The sequence below is a fragment of the Saccoglossus kowalevskii genome, chromosome 13 (assembly GCF_978046115.1).
Source record: "Saccoglossus kowalevskii chromosome 13, keSacKowa6.1, whole genome shotgun sequence".
NCBI lineage: Eukaryota > Metazoa > Hemichordata > Enteropneusta > Harrimaniidae > Saccoglossus > Saccoglossus kowalevskii.
The window spans coordinates 1,106,185-1,130,079 of record NC_140653.1 but is presented as its reverse complement, the minus strand read 5'-3'; the positions used below and the strand labels follow the sequence as shown (position 1 = coordinate 1,130,079).

At 31.8% G+C, this 23,895-nt stretch overlaps 1 protein-coding gene across 1 annotated transcript; it reads left to right on the top strand.

The window, feature by feature from the left end:
• The first annotated feature begins 20,732 nt into the window (after positions 1-20,732).
• LOC146734712 (uncharacterized) lies at positions 20,733-23,285 on the top strand. Its single transcript, XM_085506824.1, has 2 exons — positions 20,733-21,988; positions 23,147-23,285. The coding sequence occupies exons 1-2, from the start codon at positions 20,733-20,735 to the stop codon at positions 23,283-23,285; spliced, it is 1,395 nt and encodes a 464-aa protein (XP_085362950.1).
• Positions 23,286-23,895: the final 610 nt, after the last annotated feature.

Here is a 23,895-nt window from a genome sequence, read left to right as displayed (position 1 = left end):
GTTGGTATATAACATATATTATTAAATATAGTGGGGTTATATTCACAGTTGATATACAACATATGTCATTAAATATAGTCGGGTTATATTCACAGTTGATATACAATATATGTAATTAAATATAGTTCAGTTATATTCACAGTTGGTATACAACTTATGTTATTAAATACAGTGGGGTTATAGTCACAGTTGGTATATAACATATGTTATTAAATATAGTTGGGTTATATTCACAGTTGATATACAACATATGTTATTAAATATAGTTGAGTTATATTCACAGTTGATATATAACATAAGTTATTAAATATAGTTGGGTTATATTCACAGTTGGTATATAACATATGTTATTAAATATTATTGGGTTATATTCACAGTTGATATAAAACTTATGTTATTAAATATAGTGGGTTATATTCACAGTTGGTATATAACATAAATAATTGAATATTGTTCAGCTATATTCACAGTTGGTATACAACTTATGTTATTAAATATTGTGGGTTTTATTCGCAGTTGGTGTATAACATATGTTATTAAATATATTTGGGTTATATTCACAGTTGATATACAACATATGTTATTAAATATAGTTGGGTCATATTCACAGTTGATATACAACTATATTATTAAATATTGTGGGGTTATATTCACAGTTGGTATATAACATATGTTATTAAATATAGTGGGGTTATATTCACAGTTGCTATATCAAATATGTTATTAAATATAGTTGGGTTATATTCACAATTGGTATATAACATATGTTATTAAATATAGTGGAGTTATATTCACAGTTGATATACAACATATGTTATTAAATATAGTGGAATTATGTTCACAGTTGATATACAACTTGTATTATTAAATTTAGTGGAATTATTTTCACAGTTGATATACAACTTGTATTATTAAATATAGTGGGTTACAGTCACAGTTGGACTATAACTTATCTTATTAAATATAGTTGGGTCATATTCACAGTTGATATACACCTTAGGTTATTAAATATAGTGGAATTATGTTCACAGTTGATATACAACTTGTATTATTAAATATAGTGGGTTACAGTCACAGTTGGAATATAACTTATGTTATTAAATATAGTGGGGTTATATTCACAGTTGATATACAATATATGTAATTAAATATAGTTCAGTTATATTCACAGTTGGTATACAACTTATGTTATTAAATACAGTGGGGTTATATTCACAGTTGGTATATAACATATGTTATTAAATATAGTGGGGTTATATTCACAGTTGATATACCACATATGTTATTAAATATTGTTGGGTTATATTCACAGTTGATATACAACTTATGTTTTTAAATATAGTGGGGTTATATTCACAGTTGATATACATCATATGTTATTAAATATAGTTGAGTTATATTCACAGATGATATATAACATAAGTTATTAAATATAGTTGAGTTATATTCACAGTTGATATACAACTTATGTTTTTAAATATAGTGGGGTTATATTCACAGTTGATATACAACATATGTTATTAAATATAGTGGGGTTATTTTCGCAGTTGATATACCACATAAGTTATTAAATATAGTTGGGTTATATTTACAGTTGATATATAACATAAGTTTTTAAATTTATTTGGGTTATATCCACAGTTGATATATAACATAAGTTTTTAAATATAGTTGGGTTATATTCACAGTTGATATATAACATAAGTTATTAAATACAGTGGGGTTATATTCACTGTTAATATATAACATAAGTTATTAAATATAGTTGGGTTATATTCACAGTTGATATATAACATAAGTTATCAAAAATAGTTGGGTTATATTTACAGTATATATATAACATAAGTTATTAAATATAGTTGGGTTATGTTCACAGTTGATATATAACATAGGTTTTTAAATATAGTTGGGTTATATTTGCAATTGGTATATAACATATGTTATTAAATATAGTGGAGTTATATTCACAGTTGGTATACAATATATGTTATTAAGTGTAGTTTGGTTATATTCACAGTTGGTATATAACATGTTATTAAATATAGTGGGGTTATATTCACAGTTGATATACAACACATGTCATTAAATATAGTTGGGTCATATTCACAGTTGACATACAACTGATGTTATTAAATATAATGGGATTATATTCACAGTTGATATAAAACTTATGCAATTAAATATAGTGGTGTTATATTCATGTTATAAAATATAGTTGGGTTATATTCACAGTTGATATACAACATATGTTATTAAATAGAGTAGGGTCATATTCACAGTTGATATACAACTTAAGTTATTAAATATAGTGGGTTATATTCACAGTTGATATACAACTGATGTTATTAAATATAATGGGATTATATTCACAGTTGATATAAAACTTATGCAATTAAATATAGTGGTGTTATATTCATGTTATAAAATATAGTTGGGTTATATTCACAGTTGATATACAACATATGTTATTAAATAGAGTAGGGTCATATTCACAGTTGATATACAACTTAAGTTATTAAATATAGTGGGTTATATTCACAGTTGGTATATAACATATGTTATTAAATATAGTGGGATTATGTTCACAGTTGATATACAAATTGTGTTATTAAATATATATGGGGTTATATTCACAGTTGATATACAACATAAATAATTGAATATAGTTCAGTTATATTCACAGTTGGTATACAACTTATGTTATTAAATATAGTGGGTTTTATTCACAGTTGGTGTATAACATATGTTATTAAATGTAGTTGGGTTATATTCACAGTTGATATACAACATATGTTATTAAATGTAGTTGGGTCATATTCACAGTTGATATACACCTTAGGTTATTAAATATAGTTGGTTATATTCACAGTTGCTATACGACATATGTTATTAAATATAGTGGTGTTATATTCACAGTTGATATACAAAATATGTCATTAAAAATAGTGGGGTTATATTCACAGTTGATATACAATATATGTAACTAAATAAAGTTCAGTTATATTCACAGTTGGTATACAGCTTGTGTTATTAAATACAATGGGGTTATATTCACAGTTGATATACAACATATGTCATTAAATATAGTGGGGTTATATTCACAGTTTATATACAATATATGTAATTAAATATAGTTCAGTTATATTCACAGTTGGTATACAACTTATGTTTTTAAATACAGTGGGGTTATATTCACAGTTGGTATATAACATATATTATTAAATATAGTGGGGTTATATTCACAGTTGATATACAACATATGTCATTAAATATAGTCGGGTTATATTCACAGTTGATATACAATATATGTAATTAAATATAGTTCAGTTATATTCACAGTTGGTATACAACTTATGTTATTAAATACAGTGGGGTTATAGTCACAGTTGGTATATAACATATGTTATTAAATATAGTTGGGTTATATTCACAGTTGATATACAACATATGTTATTAAATATAGTTGAGTTATATTCACAGTTGATATATAACATAAGTTATTAAATATAGTTGGGTTATATTCACAGTTGGTATATAACATATGTTATTAAATATTATTGGGTTATATTCACAGTTGATATAAAACTTATGTTATTAAATATAGTGGGTTATATTCACAGTTGGTATATAACATAAATAATTGAATATTGTTCAGCTATATTCACAGTTGGTATACAACTTATGTTATTAAATATTGTGGGTTTTATTCGCAGTTGGTGTATAACATATGTTATTAAATATATTTGGGTTATATTCACAGTTGATATACAACATATGTTATTAAATATAGTTGGGTCATATTCACAGTTGATATACAACTATATTATTAAATATTGTGGGGTTATATTCACAGTTGGTATATAACATATGTTATTAAATATAGTGGGGTTATATTCACAGTTGCTATATCAAATATGTTATTAAATATAGTTGGGTTATATTCACAATTGGTATATAACATATGTTATTAAATATAGTGGAGTTATATTCACAGTTGATATACAACATATGTTATTAAATATAGTGGAATTATGTTCACAGTTGATATACAACTTGTATTATTAAATTTAGTGGAATTATTTTCACAGTTGATATACAACTTGTATTATTAAATATAGTGGGTTACAGTCACAGTTGGACTATAACTTATCTTATTAAATATAGTTGGGTCATATTCACAGTTGATATACACCTTAGGTTATTAAATATAGTGGAATTATGTTCACAGTTGATATACAACTTGTATTATTAAATATAGTGGGTTACAGTCACAGTTGGAATATAACTTATGTTATTAAATATAGTGGGGTTATATTCACAGTTGATATACAATATATGTAATTAAATATAGTTCAGTTATATTCACAGTTGGTATACAACTTATGTTATTAAATACAGTGGGGTTATATTCACAGTTGGTATATAACATATGTTATTAAATATAGTGGGGTTATATTCACAGTTGATATACCACATATGTTATTAAATATTGTTGGGTTATATTCACAGTTGATATACAACTTATGTTTTTAAATATAGTGGGGTTATATTCACAGTTGATATACATCATATGTTATTAAATATAGTTGAGTTATATTCACAGATGATATATAACATAAGTTATTAAATATAGTTGAGTTATATTCACAGTTGATATACAACTTATGTTTTTAAATATAGTGGGGTTATATTCACAGTTGATATACAACATATGTTATTAAATATAGTGGGGTTATTTTCGCAGTTGATATACCACATAAGTTATTAAATATAGTTGGGTTATATTTACAGTTGATATATAACATAAGTTTTTAAATTTATTTGGGTTATATCCACAGTTGATATATAACATAAGTTTTTAAATATAGTTGGGTTATATTCACAGTTGATATATAACATAAGTTATTAAATACAGTGGGGTTATATTCACTGTTAATATATAACATAAGTTATTAAATATAGTTGGGTTATATTCACAGTTGATATATAACATAAGTTATCAAAAATAGTTGGGTTATATTTACAGTATATATATAACATAAGTTATTAAATATAGTTGGGTTATGTTCACAGTTGATATATAACATAGGTTTTTAAATATAGTTGGGTTATATTTGCAATTGGTATATAACATATGTTATTAAATATAGTGGAGTTATATTCACAGTTGGTATACAATATATGTTATTAAGTGTAGTTTGGTTATATTCACAGTTGGTATATAACATGTTATTAAATATAGTGGGGTTATATTCACAGTTGATATACAACACATGTCATTAAATATAGTTGGGTCATATTCACAGTTGACATACAACTGATGTTATTAAATATAATGGGATTATATTCACAGTTGATATAAAACTTATGCAATTAAATATAGTGGTGTTATATTCATGTTATAAAATATAGTTGGGTTATATTCACAGTTGATATACAACATATGTTATTAAATAGAGTAGGGTCATATTCACAGTTGATATACAACTTAAGTTATTAAATATAGTGGGTTATATTCACAGTTGATATACAACTGATGTTATTAAATATAATGGGATTATATTCACAGTTGATATAAAACTTATGCAATTAAATATAGTGGTGTTATATTCATGTTATAAAATATAGTTGGGTTATATTCACAGTTGATATACAACATATGTTATTAAATAGAGTAGGGTCATATTCACAGTTGATATACAACTTAAGTTATTAAATATAGTGGGTTATATTCACAGTTGGTATATAACATATGTTATTAAATATAGTGGGATTATGTTCACAGTTGATATACAAATTGTGTTATTAAATATATATGGGGTTATATTCACAGTTGATATACAACATAAATAATTGAATATAGTTCAGTTATATTCACAGTTGGTATACAACTTATGTTATTAAATATAGTGGGTTTTATTCACAGTTGGTGTATAACATATGTTATTAAATGTAGTTGGGTTATATTCACAGTTGATATACAACATATGTTATTAAATGTAGTTGGGTCATATTCACAGTTGATATACACCTTAGGTTATTAAATATAGTTGGTTATATTCACAGTTGCTATACGACATATGTTATTAAATATAGTGGTGTTATATTCACAGTTGATATACAAAATATGTCATTAAAAATAGTGGGGTTATATTCACAGTTGATATACAATATATGTAACTAAATAAAGTTCAGTTATATTCACAGTTGGTATACAGCTTGTGTTATTAAATACAATGGGGTTATATTCACAGTTGATATACAACATATGTCATTCAATATAGTGGGGTTATATTCACAGTTGATATACAATATATGTGATTAAATATAGTTCAGTTATATTCACAGATGGTATACAACTTATTTTATTAAATACAGTGGGGTTATATTCACAGTTGGTATATAACATACGTTATTAAATATAGTGGGGTTATATTCACAGTTGATATACAACATATGTCATTAAATATAGTGGGGTTATATTCACAGTTTATATACAATATATGTAATTAAATATAGTTCAGTTATATTCACAGTTGGTATACAACTTATGTTTTTAAATACAGTGGGGTTATATTCACAGTTGGTATATAACATATATTATTAAATATAGTGGGGTTATATTCACAGTTGATATACAACATATGTCATTAAATATAGTCGGGTTATATTCACAGTTGATATACAATATATGTAATTAAATATAGTTCAGTTATATTCACAGTTGGTATACAACTTATGTTATTAAATACAGTGGGGTTATAGTCACAGTTGGTATATAACATATGTTATTAAATATAGTTGGGTTATATTCAGAGTTGATATACAACATATTTTATTAAATATATTTGGGTTATATTCAGAGTTGGTATATTTCATATTTTATTAAATATAGTGGGGTTATATTCACAGTTAATATACAACATATGTTATTAAATATAGTGGGGTTATATTCGCAGTTGATATACAACATATGTCATTAAATATAGTTGGGTTATATTCACAGTTGATATACAACATATGTTATTAAATATAGTTGGCTTATATTCACAGTTGATGTATAACATATGTTATTAAATATAGTGGGGTTATATTGACAGTTGATATACAACATAAGTTATTAATTATAGTGGGATTATATTCACAGTTGATATACCACATATGTTATTAAATATAGTTGGGTTATATTAACAGTTGGTATACAACATATGCTATTAAATATAGTGGGGTTATATTCACAGTTGATATACCACATATGTTATTAAATATAGTTGGGTCATATTCACAGTTGATAATAATAACAACCTTTATTGATATCGTATCCCTTCTGGGATCTAGATTAGAATACAATAAGGATAAGGAACAATAAAATACATAAGTAATAATAATAATAAAAAGAAATAAATAGTAATACTGTGAAAATATTATTATATAAGTATTTTTTGGTGTTATTTTGAGGCAGCTGGTAAATTGCTTTTCATGAAATTCTCTCTTTTATTGAAACAGTCGCTGATAAACTTGGCAATTGTTTGGACGGTTTCAGAATTTTTGTTATTGAGAAGTGCTTTCAGATTACCGGATAAGTTTACGTTTTCAAACAAAGCATCTCTTTCAAATTTGTACTGGTTACAATTGAAGAGGAAGTGTTCTTCATCTTCAATTTCATTGGAGTCACAGACAGGGCATGTTCTATTTAAGACATCTATGTTGTGATATCGCCCAACTTCAATCTGAAGTATGTGGGCACTTATCCTCAGTTTAGTCATAGATGATCTGTGGATGGGGTTTTTAATAATTTCAAGGTATTTTTCAAGTGCAAAATCAGTTTTCAGCTGTCTGTAGGTACGAAGTTTATTTTTGTGATTAGTGCCTTTATTGTCATTATGCATTGTTTCTGTGCAGTGTTTCTCAAACATATTTTTTAGTTTTTTTGTAGCTAATGGAATAATACTGGTTTTTTCGCAAACATCACTAATTTCTAAAAGGTTCAGTAATTTTTTTATGCCTGTGGTCCAATTACTGACGTTTTCTTTGTCCAAATTGGTGCCAAGTTTGTAGGCCTCAGAGATCAGAGTGGTTTCGTCCATATGTTTTATTTTCAGCCAGTAGTTAATCATACGTTTGATGCTTGAGATGATAAGTGGATATCTTCCCAGTTCAAGTAAACATGCCAAGTTTGTGGCTTTACAGTTTACTTGTAGTAGGTACTTGCACATTTTGTGATGTAATTTTTCCATAGGCAAGGATTGTTTAAAAAAGTCTGTTGAGTGCATATTAATAATATCGCTTGCCCAGATTTCGCTACAGTAGAGTAAAATTGGTTTAACCATAGCATCAAACAATTTCAGATGTGTTTTGATTGGAATATTTGGGTCTGCATAGAGTAATTGTTTTAGTTTAAAAAGTGCCTTCATTGCTCTGTGACTAAGGTCTTCTTGAGCTCTGTTCAGTTTACCAGTAGCATTGATTTTAACACCAAGGTAGGAGTATGATGAGACGTTTTCCAATTTTTGGCTATTGATTTGAAATCTGAACTTACTTAATATTTTACCTTGCTTGTTGAAAATGATAATTTTTTATTTTGACACATTGATATCTAGTTTCCATTGTTTGCAGTATGTTTCCACTGTGCGTATTGCATTTTGTAGACCATTTTTAGATTGTGATAGGAGGAGGAGGTCATCCGCATACATCAAACATGACAAATGATTGTTTATAAGTAAAGGGGGTTCATTATTGGATGATTCTATCTGGCATTTGATATCATTAATGAAAAGATTGAAAAGGAGTGGGCTTAAACCATCTCCCTGTCTGATACCCCTTTGAACTGGAAAGCTAGCAGTCAAACCACCTTTCAGTTTAACACAGCCAGTGCCATTCTGATAAATAGATTTAATTATGTTGTGAAATTTTCCTGAGATTTTGTTTTTGTGAAGTTTATATAAAAGACCGAGGTGCCAAATGGAATCAAACGCCTTCTTAAAGTCGATGAAACATGCAAATAAATAGTTTCCTTTATTAAGATATTTTGTTATTAGCTGTTTGAGAACAAAGATATGGTCCGCTGTGCTGAATTTTGGAAGAAAACCAATTGCTCTTTAATTATGATATTATTGCTTTTTACATGTTTGGTCAACCTTTGTTTCAATACGGCTGTGAAGAGCTTGCTAAGACTGTTTAAGAGAGTTATCCCTCTGTAGTTGCCTGGATCAGATTTTTCCCCTTTTTTAAATATTGGAGTGATAATGCCCAAATTCCAAAAGCTAGGGAAATGGCCACTCGTTAGGATGAGATTGAACATTTTTTGTAGAGATTTGATGAGCACATTTCTCCCTGTTTTACTCATCTCATTTCTAATATTATCAATGCCTGGAGATTTTTTATTTTTCAAGTTGCTAATTGCAGTTTGTATTTCTAACTGTGAAATATTTTGGTCTAGCTCAGTAATAGGTTTAATTTCCTTTTCAAGCTTAGCAATCTCTTCGTTTAAAGTGCTTTCATCAGTATTATTTATTGCATTTAATTGTCTGAAATGTCCATACCATTTTTGGTCTTCAATGTTTTCACTGTCATTATTAATTTGACCATTTCTAAGCTCCTTGATCAAATTCCAATATTCCTTTGGAGAAGAATTACCCATCTCTTCAAGTTTATTTAGTATATTTTTTTATAGTTTCTTTTCGTTTTCTTAACCATTTGTTTGTATTTCTTTTTCAGACTATAGCAGTTGTTTCTCAGATCATTACTGTTTCATCAGTTGATATACCACATATGTTATTAATTATTGTTTTTAAATATAGTGGTGTTATATTCACAGTTGGTAAATAACATATGTTATTAAATATAGTGGGGTTATATTCACAGTTGATATACCACATATGTTATTAAATACAGTGGGGTTATATTCACATTTGGTATATAACATATGTTATTAAATGTAGTGGGGTTATATTCACAGTTAATATACCACATATGTTATTAAATATTGTTGGGTTATATTCACAGTTGATATACCACATATTATATTAAATATAGTTGGGTTATATTAACAGTTGATATACAACATATATTATTAAATATAGTTCAGTTATATTCACAGTTCATATATAATATATGTAATTAAATATAGTTCAGTTATATTCACAGTTGGTATATAACTTATGTTATTACATACAGTGGGGTTATATTCACAGTTGGTATATAACATATGTTATTACATATAGTGGCGTTATATTCACAGTTGATATACCACATATGTTATTAATTATTGTTGGGTTATATTCACAGTTGATATTCAACATATGTTATTAAATATAGTGGGGTTATATTCACAGTTGATATTCAACATATGTTATTAAATATAGTGGGGTTATATTCACAGTTGATATACAGCATATGCTATTAAATATAGTGGTTTTATATTCACAGTTGATATATAACATAAGTTATTAAATATAGTTGGGTTATATTTACAATTGGTATATAACATATGTTATTAAATGTATTGGGGTTATATTCACAGTTGGTATACAACATATGTTATTAAATGTAGTTGGGTTATATTCACAGTTGGTATATAACATGTTATTAAATATAGTGGGGTTATATTCACAGTTGGTACATAACATATATTAATAAATATAGTGGGATTATGTTCACAGTTGATATACAACTTGTGTTATTAAATATAGTGGGTTATAGTCACAGTTGGTATATAACTTATGTTATTAAATATAGTTGGGGTTATATTCACAGTTGCTATACTACATATGTTATTAAATATAGTTGGTTTATATTCACAATTGGTATATAACATATGTTATTAAATATAGTGGGGTTATATTCACAGTTGATATACAACATATGTTATTAAATATAGTGGAATTATGTTCACAGTTGATATACAACTTGTATTATTAAATATAGTGGGTTACAGTCACAGTTGGAATATAACTTATGTTATTAAATATATTATATAGACATATTCTTGAATGTTTTGGATACATTTTGAATGTTGTGAATCATTCTTAAATTTTGTGGATATATTCGTGAATGTAGTGAATATCTTCTTGAATGTTATGGATATATTCTTGAATACTGCAAACATATTCTTGAATGCTGCAGACATATTCTTGAATGTTTTGGATACATTTTGAATGTTGTGGATACATTCTTAAATTTTGTGGATATATTCGTGAATGTTGTGGATATATTCTTGAATGTTGTGGATACATTTTGAATGTAGTGGATATATTCTTGAATGTGGTGGATATATTCCCGAATCTTGCAGACATATTCGTGAATGTTGTGGATACATTTTGAATGTAGTGGATATATTCTTGGAATGTTGTGGATATATTCGTGAATGTAGTGGATATATTCTTGGAATGTTGTGGATATATTCGTGAATGTTGTGGATATATTCTTGAATGTAGTAGATATATTCTTGAATGATATGGATACATTTTGAATGTTGTGGATATATTCTTGAATGTTGTGGATATATTCTTGAATGCTGCAGACATATTCTTGAATGCTGCAGACATATTCTTGAATGTAGTGGATATATTCTGGAATGTAGTGGATATATTCTTGAATGTAGTGGATATATTCTGGAATGTAGTGGATATATTCTTGAATGATATGGATACATTTTGAATGTTGTGGATATATTCTTGAATGTTGTGGATATATTCTTGAATGCTGCAGACATATTCTTGAATGCTGCAGACATATTCTTGAATGTTATGGATATATTCTTTAATGATGTGAATACATTCATGAATGGTGTGGATATATTCGTGAATGTAGTGGATTCATTCTTGAATGTTGTGGATATATTCTTGAATTCTGCAGACATATTCTTGAATGTAGTGGATTTATTCTTGAATTCTGCAGACATATTCTTGAATGTTGTGGATATATTCTTGAATGTTGTGGATACATTTTGAATGTAGTGGATATATTTTGAATGTTGTATATACATTTTGAATGTAGTGGATATATTCTTGGAATGTTGTGGATATATTCGTGAATGTAGTGGATATATTCATGGAATGTTGTGGATATATTCAAAAATGTTGTGGATATATTATTTAATGTAGTGGATATATTCATGAATGTTGTGGATACATTTTGAATGTAGTGGATATATTCTTGGAATGTTGTGTATATATTCGTGAATGTAGTGGATATATTCTTGAACGCTGCAGACATTTTCTTGAATATTGTGAACAAATTTTGAATGTAGTAGATATATTCTTGGAATGTTGTGCATATATTCGTGTATGTATTGGATATATTCTTGGAATGTTGTGGATATATTCTTGAGTGTATTGGATATATTCTTGAATGGTGTGGATACATTTTGAATGTAATGGATATATTCTTTAATCCTGTAGATATATTCGTGAATGTTTGATATATTCATGAATGTAGTGGATATATTCTTGAATGTTGTGGATACATTTTGAATGTTGTGGATATATTCTTGAAAGTTGTGGATACATTTTGAATGTTGTGGATATATTCTTGAATGTTGTGGATACATTTTGAATGTAGTGGATATATTCTTGAATGCTGTAGACATATTCTTGAATGTTGTGGATATATTCTTGATTGTAGTGGATACATTTTGAATGTTGTGGATATATTCTTGAATATTGTGGATACATTATGAATGTAGTAGATACATTCTTGAATGCTGCAGACATATTCTTGAATGTAGTGGATATATTCTTGAATGTAGTGGATATATTCTTGAATGCTGCATACATATTCTTGAATGTTGTGGATATATTCTTGAATGTTGTGGATATGTTTTTGAATGTTGTGGGTACATTCTTGAATGCTGCAGACATATTCTTGAATGTATTGGATATATTCTTGAATGTAGTGGAGATATTCTTCAATGCTGCAGACATGTTCTTGAATGTATTGGATATTTTCTTGAATGTTGTGGATGCATTTTGAATGTAATGGATATATTCTTGTATGCTGCAGACATATTCTTGAAGTTTGTGGATATATTCTTGAATGTTGTGGGTACATTTTGAAAGTAGTGGATATATTATTAAATGCTGCAGACATATTGTTCAATGTATTGGATATATACTTGAATTCTGCAGACATATTCGTGAATGTTGTGGATATATTCTTGAATGTAGTGGATACATTTTGAATGTAGTGGATATATTCTTGAATGTTGTGGATAAATTTTGAATGTAGTGGATATATTCTTGGAATGTTGTGTATAAATTCGTGCATGTTGTGGATATATTCTTGAATGTTGTGGATACATTTTGAATGTAGTGGATATATTCTTGAATCCTGTAGACATATTCGTGAATGTTTGATATATTCATGAACTTAGTGGATTTATTCTTGAATGTAGTGGATACATTTTGTATGTTGTGGATATATTCTTGAATGTTGTGGATACATTTTGAATGTAGTGTATATATTATTGAATGCTGCAGACATATTCTTGATTGTAGTGGACATGTTCTTGAATGTTGTGGATATATTCGTGAATGTAGTGGATATATTCTTGAATGTAGTGAATACATTCTTGAATGTAGTGGATATATTCTTGAATGTAGTGAATATATTCTTGAATGTTATGGATACATTTTGAATGTAGTGGATATATTCTTGAATGCTGCAGACATATTCTTGAATGTTGTGGATATATTCTTGAATGTTGTGGATATGTTTTTGAATGTTGTGGGTACATTCTTGAATGCTGCAGACATATTCTTGAATGTATTGGATATATTCTTGAATGTAGTGGAGATATTCTTCAATGCTGCAGACATGTTCTTGAATGTATTGGATATATTCTTGAATGTTGTGGATGCACTTTGAATGTAGTGTATATATTCTTGAATGCTGCAGACATCTTGAATGTAGTGGACATAATCTTGAATGTTGTGGATATATTCATGAAAGTTGTGGATACATTTTGAATGTAATGGATATATTCTTATATGCTGCAGACATATTCTTGAAGTTTGTGGATATATTCTTGAATGTTGTGGGTACATTTTGAATGTAGTGGATATATTATTAAATGCTGCAGACATATTCTTCAATGTATTGGATATATTCTTGAATGTTGTGGATTTATTCTTGAATTCTGCAGACATATTCTTGAATGTTGTGGATATATACTTGAATTCTGCAGACATATTCGTGAATGTTGTGGATATATTCTTGAATGTAGTGGATACATTTTGAATGTAGTGGATATATTCTTGAATGTTGTGGATAAATTTTGAATGTAGTGGATATATTCTTGGAATGTTGTGTATATATGCGTGCATGTTATGGATATATTCTTGAATGTTGTGGATACATTTTGAATGTAGTGGATATATTCTTGAATCCTGTAGACATATTCGTGAATGTTTGATATATTCATGAATTTAGTGGATTTATTCTTGAATGTAGTGGATACATTTTGAATGTTGTGGATATATTCTTGAATGTTGTGGATACATTTTGAATGTAGTGTATATATTATTGAATGCTGCAGACATATTCCTGACTGTAGTGGACATGTTCTTGAATGTTGTGGATATATTCGTGAATGGAGTGGATATATTCTTGAATGTAGTGAATACATTCTTGAATGTAGTGGATATATTCTTGAATGTAGTGAATATATTCTTGAATGTTATGGATACATTTTGAATGTAGTGGATATATTCTTGAATGCTGCAGACATATTCTTGAATGTATTGGACATATTCTTGAATGTTGTGGATTTATTCTTGAATTCTGCAGACATATTCTTGAATGTTGTGGATATATTCTTGAATTATGCAGACATATTCGTGAATGTTGTCGATACATTTTGAATGTAGTGGATATATTCTTGAATGTTGTGAATACATTTTGAATGTAGTGGATATATTCTTGAATGCTGCAGACATTTTCTTGAATAGTTTGAACACATTTTGAATGTAGTGAATGTATTTTGAATGTTGTGGATATATTCTTGAATGTTGTGGACACATTTTGAATGTAGTGGATATATTCTTGAATGCTGCAGACATATTCGTGAATGTTGTGGTTATATTCTTGAATGTAGTGGATATATTCTTGAATGTTGTGGATACATTTTGAATGTAGTGGATATATTCTTGTATGCTGCAGACATATTCTTGAATGTTGTGGATATATTCTTGAATGTTGTGGGTACATTATGAATGTTGTGGATATATTCTTGAATGTTGTGGATACATTTTGAATGTAGTGTATATATTTTGAATGTTGTGTATACATTTTGAATGTAGTGGATATATTCTTGGAATGTTGTGCATATATTCGTGAATGTAGCGGATATATTCTTGGAATGTTGTGGATTTATTCGTGAATGTTGTGGATATATTCTTGAATGTAGTGGATGTATTCTTGAATGCTATAGACATATTCTTGAATGTAGTGGACATTCTTGAATGTTGTGGATATATTCTTGAATGTAGTGAATATATTCTTGAATGCTGCAGACATATTCTTGAATGTAGTGGAGATGTTCTTGAATGCTGTAGACATATTCGTGAATGTTGTGGATATATTCTTGAATGTTGTGGATATGTTTTTGAATGTTGTGGGCACATTCTTGAATGCTGCAGACATATTCTGGAATCTATTGGATATATTCTTGAATGTAGTTGATATATTCTTGAATGTTTTGGATACATTTTGAATGTAGTGGATATATTCTTGTATGCTGCAGACATATTCTTGAATGTTGTGGATATATTCTTGAATGTTGTGGGTACATTATGAATGTTGTGGATATATTCTTGAATGTTGTGGATACATTTTGAATGTAGTGTATATATTTTGAATGTTGTGTATACATTTTGAATGTAGTGGATATATTCTTGGAATGTTGTGCATATATTCGTGAATGTAGCGGATATATTCTTGGAATGTTGTGGATTTATTCGTGAATGTTGTGGATATATTCTTGAATGTAGTGGATGTATTCTTGAATGCTGTAGACATATTCTTGAATGTAGTGGACATTCTTGAATGTTGTGGATATATTCTTGAATGTAGTGAATATATTCTTGAATGCTGCAGACATATTCTTGAATGTAGTGGAGATGTTCTTGAATGCTGTAGACATATTCGTGAATGTTGTGGATATATTCTTGAATGTTGTGGATATGTTTTTGAATGTTGTGGGCACATTCTTGAATGCTGCAGACATATTCTGGAATCTATTGGATATATTCTTGAATGTAGTTGATATATTCTTGAATGCTGCAGACATGTTCTTGGATGTATTGGATCTATTCTTGAATGCTGCAGACATTTTCTTGAATAGTTTGGACACATTTTGAATGTAGTGGATATATTTTGAATGTTGAGGATACATTTTGAATGTTGTGGATTTATTCTTGAAAGTTGTGGATACATTTTGAATGTTGTGTATATATTCTTGAATGTTGTGGATACATTTTGAATGTAGTGGATATATTCTTGAATGCTGCAGACATATTCGTGCATGTTGTGGTTATATTCTTGAATGTAGTGGATATATTCTTGAATGTAGTGGATATATTTTTAAATGCTGCAGACGTATTCTTGAATGTATTGGATATATTCTTGAATGTTGTGGATACATTTTGAATGTAGTGGATATATTCTTGTATGCTGCAGACATATTCTTGAATGTTGTGGATATATTCTTGAATGTTGTGGGTACATTTTGAATGTAGTGGATATATTCTTGTATGCTGCAGACATATTCTTGAATGTTGTGGATATATTCTTGAATGTTGTGGGTACATTATGAATGTTGTGGATATATTCTTGAATGTTGTGGATACATTTTGAATGTAGTGTATATATTTTGAATGTTGTGTATACATTTTGAATGTAGTGGATATATTCTTGGAATGTTGTGCATATATTCGTGAATGTAGCGGATATATTCTTGGAATGTTGTGGATTTATTCGTGAATGTTGTGGATATATTCTTGAATGTAGTGGATGTATTCTTGAATGCTGTAGACATATTCTTGAATGTAGTGGACATTCTTGAATGTTGTGGATATATTCTTGAATGTAGTGAATATATTCTTGAATGCTGCAGACATATTCTTGAATGTAGTGGAGATGTTCTTGAATGCTGTAGACATATTCGTGAATGTTGTGGATATATTCTTGAATGTTGTGGATATGTTTTTGAATGTTGTGGGCACATTCTTGAATGCTGCAGACATATTCTGGAATCTATTGGATATATTCTTGAATGTAGTTGATATATTCTTGAATGCTGCAGACATGTTCTTGGATGTATTGGATCTATTCTTGAATGCTGCAGACATTTTCTTGAATAGTTTGGACACATTTTGAATGTAGTGGATATATTTTGAATGTTGAGGATACATTTTGAATGTTGTGGATTTATTCTTGAAAGTTGTGGATACATTTTGAATGTTGTGTATATATTCTTGAATGTTGTGGATACATTTTGAATGTAGTGGATATATTCTTGAATGCTGCAGACATATTCGTGCATGTTGTGGTTATATTCTTGAATGTAGTGGATATATTCTTGAATGTAGTGGATATATTTTTAAATGCTGCAGACGTATTCTTGAATGTATTGGATATATTCTTGAATGTTGTGGATACATTTTGAATGTAGTGGATATATTCTTGTATGCTGCAGACATATTCTTGAATGTTGTGGATATATTCTTGAATGTTGTGGGTACATTTTGAATGTAGTGGATATATTCTTGTATGCTGCAGACATATTCTTGAATGTTGTGGATATGTTCTTGAATGTTGTGGGTACATTTTAAATGTAGTGGATATATTCTTGAATGTTGTGGATTGCATAGATTATAGACAGATAATCAGATTTATATACATGCAATTGTATTTTAATAACAGTTGGAGAGCGCCCTCTATGGCTGGTGCATTCTTGTTTAATTGTGTCTTGGAGGGGGCAGCAACATTGATCCACCTATTTTAAACTACACCGTCGACTTGCCGGCTTGCAGTTTGTTTTTTCTACAATTTTAGTCATATTTTCGATATCTTTAAGGCATGTTCTGGTTTACCTGGGGTTATCGTTCCGCCGTTGAGGTTTCAGGCATTCTTTTACACGTTTGTTTATGTCATCATGAAGCCTAAAGTTTTAATAGTGGGTCATTCTTTTGTGGCGCGATTGAGTACGTCCATGTCAGGTGGACGCAACGCACGCGCTTTGCCGCTTTCGTTCAATTTGAGTAATTCGGCAGAAATATAACTACGTGGTGTCGGAGGGTGTACGGTTGAAAAGATACGGAGTTTCGATTTACACGTCGTTCAGGATTTCAACCCAGACGTGGTTATTTTACAGTTGGGTACAAAGGATGTAGCATCACTTTCTGCATCCAATGTAGGGTCACGTTTAATTAACTTGGTGCGTCAGCAGCTACAGCAAAGCGTAAGGCAGCGACAACCACACGTTCTAATCCAGTGGAAACATCAAGTAATCCTTCTGCGGTGCTGCAAGTCCCCACTACCGATCAACAAGGTAAACAGCGAGCTGCTGCAGTCACAACACGTAATAATGCTGCAGTGCAACACTTGGATCCAGAAGGGTTAGCAGCCTCTATCTCACGTGCAGTCGTTCAAAGTTTGAAGGATGCTGGTCTTTGCAATGTTGTAAGCTCAGCAGCAGCTACTGCATCTCAAGTCGTTCAACCAGTTGTCAATGACATTACGGGCAATGGACAGGGGGTTCAGGCTGCTAGACAGCCACTGGATCAGATTAGTAATTTGTCTGTAATTCAGTTTACACAGCAACCTATAATTCAGGGTTCAGAGAGAGAGCTGCAGCCAACCACACTGTTCACTAGCCAGTCTGTACCTTTGGTAGCAAGGGTGTAAGATAAGGTTAAATCTAAAATCTGGGCAGGGATATATTCTTGAATGTTGTGGGTACATTTTGAATGTAGTGGATATATTCTTGTATGCTGCAGACATATTCTTGAATGTTGTGGATATGTTCTTGAATGTTGTGGGTACATTTTAAATGTAGTGGATATATTCTTGAATGTTGTGGATTGCATAGATTATAGACAGATAATCAGATTTATATACATGCAATTGTATTTTAATAACAGTTGGAGAGCGCCCTCTATGGCTGGTGCATTCTTGTTTAATTGTGTCTTGGAGGGGGCAGCAACATTGATCCACCTATTTTAAACTACACCGTCGACTTGCCGGCTTGCAGTTTGTTTTTTCTACAATTTTAGTCATATTTTCGATATCTTTAAGGCATGTTCTGGTTTACCTGGGGTTATCGTTCCGCCGTTGAGGTTTCAGGCATTCTTTTACACGTTTGTTTATGTCATCATGAAGCCTAAAGTTTTAATAGTGGGTCATTCTTTTGTGGCGCGATTGAGTACGTCCATGTCAGGTGGACGCAACGCACGCGCTTTGCCGCTTTCGTTCAATTTGAGTAATTCGGCAGAAATATAACTACGTGGTGTCGGAGGGTGTACGGTTGAAAAGATACGGAGTTTCGATTTACACGTCGTTCAGGATTTCAACCCAGACGTGGTTATTTTACAGTTGGGTACAAAGGATGTAGCATCACTTTCTGCATCCAATGTAGGGTCACGTTTAATTAACTTGGTGCGTCAGCAGCTACAGCAAAGCGTAAGGCAGCGACAACCACACGTTCTAATCCAGTGGAAACATCAAGTAATCCTTCTGCGGTGCTGCAAGTCCCCACTACCGATCAACAAGGTAAACAGCGAGCTGCTGCAGTCACAACACGTAATAATGCTGCAGTGCAACACTTGGATCCAGAAGGGTTAGCAGCCTCTATCTCACGTGCAGTCGTTCAAAGTTTGAAGGATGCTGGTCTTTGCAATGTTGTAAGCTCAGCAGCAGCTACTGCATCTCAAGTCGTTCAACCAGTTGTCAATGACATTACGGGCAATGGACAGGGGGTTCAGGCTGCTAGACAGCCACTGGATCAGATTAGTAATTTGTCTGTAATTCAGTTTACACAGCAACCTATAATTCAGGGTTCAGAGAGAGAGCTGCAGCCAACCACACTGTTCACTAGCCAGTCTGTACCTTTGGTAGCAAGGGTGTAAGATAAGGTTAAATCTAAAATCTGGGCAGGTGATTATATTGATTCGCTACTCTGCTTAGTAATCCCTCCCTGCGGGATGGTAGGTACACCGTTGCATTATCTGATGGTGTGGGTAGGCCTCATCTTTGTCTTGAACCCGCTGCTAGTACTAAGAAAATTACGTCAAGTGAGCAGTGGATTTCTGCATTTAACATCTTTGTAGCAGTGTATACTCTAAAGAAGCCTGAGGATATTTCACGTCTTATGAAGTATGGAGAGGTGGTGTGTGACCTGGCAGCCAAAAAAGGCTGGCTAGATGTTTTATGATGATCAATTTCGCTTTCTGAAGCAGTCAACTCCACTACCCTGGGACCAGACACATTGCGAATTGTGGTTACAAGCATTACATTTGGGGGGAAAATGTCAACGCTGGTCGAAGCGTTTCGACTTCTAACAAATCAGAGTTTACTAATTCATTTCAGTCCTTTCCGAAAGGGTTCTGTTGGCGTTTTCATGGGGGAAAGTTCTGCCCTGGGTGCCGTTTCGAGTTTCGACCACAAGTGCTTCAAGTGTGGGGCAACTCATCCAATTTTCAAATGTGGTTCCCGCAGTTCCACTAGTCAAATCAATGGGGGATTGCCACAGCAAGCAACCGCCAGAAAAAGAGAGAGCCCCAACTATACTTCCCTGGGTCCTGTTGGCTCCAAACCCCCAACTGCTGCCTTTAGTGGTAACCCCAGTAAAAGTGCCCATTCTGAGTAGATTACTGACGGGTTTTGATGTGGGGAAGGCGTTGTATATGTTGGATGGTTTTTCAAAAGGGTTTTCTTTAAAATATGTAGGACCGAGAGTTGGAGGGTCATCCCCTAATTTGAAATCTGCATTGAATAATCCAGATATTGTTTGGGATATGCTTCAAACTGAGGTGCAGGCAGGCAGGGTTGCTGGTCTCTTTCAAGCTCCACCATTTAACAATTTGCGTATTTCTCCTTTAGGTCTAGTGCCCAAGAAACAACCTAACAAGTTTCGCTTAATCCACCACTTATCTTGTCCATCAGTCTCATCAATAAACGACGGTAATCCAGCCGAGCTAGCAACTGTTCAGTATGCCAATATTGATGATGCAGTTAAGATTATTAGGGATCTGGGTCCAGGCTGTTTCTCGGCTAAAACTGACATCAAATCAGTATTTAGAATTATTCCAGTAGCTCCACATGACCATTGTTTGTTGGGTTTCAAGTGGAATGATCATTTCTTTTTCGATAGATGTCTTCCAATGGGGTGCTCAACATCATGCCGCATTTTTGAACATTTTAGTTCAGCTTTAGAGTGGATTTTGCTTAAAGTTGTGGGTGTTGAGGCAACTATTCACATTTTGGATGATTTCTTATTTCTGGCACAAACTAGGGAGCACTGTTTTTCGGATTTGCAGGCTTTTTTGGATTTGTGTGCTGAACTTGGGGTTCCAATTACACAGGAAAAGACTATGGGACCCAACACTTCCATGGTGTTTGCAGGTATTGAGTTAGTTCAAGGCGAGTGTCGACTGCCACAGGATAAACTGTTGCGTTGTCGCAGCTTGATTGATACTTTCTTAGTAAGGAAAAAGGTGATGCTCAAGGAAATTCAGTCTTTGGTGGGGACCTTAAATTTTGCATGCATCGTGGTGGTTCCAGGCCGGGCATTTTTGCGTAGGTTAATTGATTTGACAAAAAAGATAAAGAAACCAATTTTTTATATCCGGTTGACCAAAGAGGTTAAAGCAGACCTTCTTGTGTGGAAGCAGTTTTTGGATAGTTATAATGGGAAGACATTTTTTATGCATGCTATCTGGCATTCGTCCGAATCTCTTTGTTTGTTCACAGATGCAGCAGGGTCACTGGGGTACGGTGGCATTTTTAGTTCTCATTGTTTTTTTGGGCAGTGGCCAGCTGACTGAAAAGTTCTTAATATTGCAGTCTTGAAGTTATTTCCAATCAGGCTGGCTCTTGAAGTGTGGGGCATTATCTCAGTAACAAGCAGGTGTTGTTCTTCACTGACAATGAGGCCCTGGTGTCAGTCTTGAATAAGCAGTCGGCAAAAGATAATGACCTGATGGTTTTAGTTCGTCGGATTGTGCTCATTGGCCTTCAGTTTAACATTCTTTTTAGAGCAAAACATATTCCGGGAAGGCATAACATTTTGGCCGACTGTCTTTCTCGTTTGCAGGTGGATCAGTTCAGATCGATGGCTTATGGCATGGATACCAATCCAACCCCAATTCCTTCACATTTGCTAGCAGTCAATTGGAAATGGAAGTAGGCAGACTTTTACAGCAGGCTATTTGCAGCTTCTCTAGGACAGCATATCAGCATGCCCAATTTTTGTATAGCCAGTTGGGGGTACATTGTCCATCATTACCACTTCCGGAAACAACCATTGCTTTGTTTATTGGCTACCTTTCTAGGCAGCACCTGGCACCATCCACTGTTTCAACTTACTTGTCAGCCATTAGCTACGTTCATAAAATTGCAGGTTTTTCAGACCCAACCAAGTCTTTTATGGTACAAAAATTGGTGCAGTCATATTGAAAGTTAAAACTTCAACTGGATGACCGTCTTCCTATCACTCGTGATATTTTGCATTGTCTAGTTAAAGCTATTCCACACGTTATTTAATCTGCTTATCAAGGGTGTTTATTTAGAGCAATGTTTTTAACAGCATTCTATGGGTTCCTCAGGATTGGGGAAATTACAATTAAAAATATGCATGATGTAGGTGGGGCCATTCTCTTCAATCAGTTGCAGTTTATTGGAACTATGGGTAAACCTCAATCAATGACATTAACCTTATCCAAATTTAAGCATTGCAAACCAGGCACAGCATTTGTTATTTCATTTTGTAGGAGGGGGGTGACTGACCTTTGCCCTGTGCAGGCAATGTGGGATTTTTGCCAGTTACGGGGAGTAGATGCGGGCCCACTTTTTTGCCTGCCTGGAGCATTGGTGATTTCACAGCTCAGCTTAGGCGTTCTCTTGAGTTTTGTGGCTTTAATGTTGATAGGTTCAAGGGACATAGTTTTCGTATAGGAGCAGCCTCACAAGCTGCTTCAGATGGGTTGTCTGATGCTCAGATCCGTGTTTTAGGTAGATGGAAGTCAGATGCATTCAAGGGACATATTAGGCAACCAGCAGTATGGTAACATGTTTACAGAAATAGACAAAACATGTTTTGCACTTGAATATAGGTCAGGCAGGGCCCGCTATATATGGGTGCCTTACATTGTTCTGTTTTTCCTTCTATTCGATATAGGTCAGGCATGGGCCGCTGTATTCGGATTCAAGCAATTTAGTTAGTGTTCACTTAAGTAATGTACTTTCATAAGGATTTACCTCTGCTTCTGGTCATTTTGGGTGGGGCGGCCACACACTAGTCTGGCTTGTGGCGTTTTTGGGGCCCACACCTTTGTGGGAGATTAATTTATGCTTAATTTTCACTGATTTATTGTTTTGAAAGTTTTCCTCGCCAGTTGACCTTTGACCTGTGACCTCCTTGGAGGTTTTTCTGTTGTAATCTTTCAGTTTGAGGAAACTGGCGAGGGATTTTTTAAGGTTTACAAGCCTCTCATTTTTCAATAAATGTCAAGAATACTTGGCCTTTCATTCCATCTCATTTGTGTTATTGTCTTCTATCTCCAACAAACAGAGCAAAATGACCAGAAGTGGTTCAGTTTAAGTGCAGGGATATAAATATTATTGAATGTTGTGGATGTATTGCTGATTGCTGCAGACATATTCTTGAATGCTGCAGAC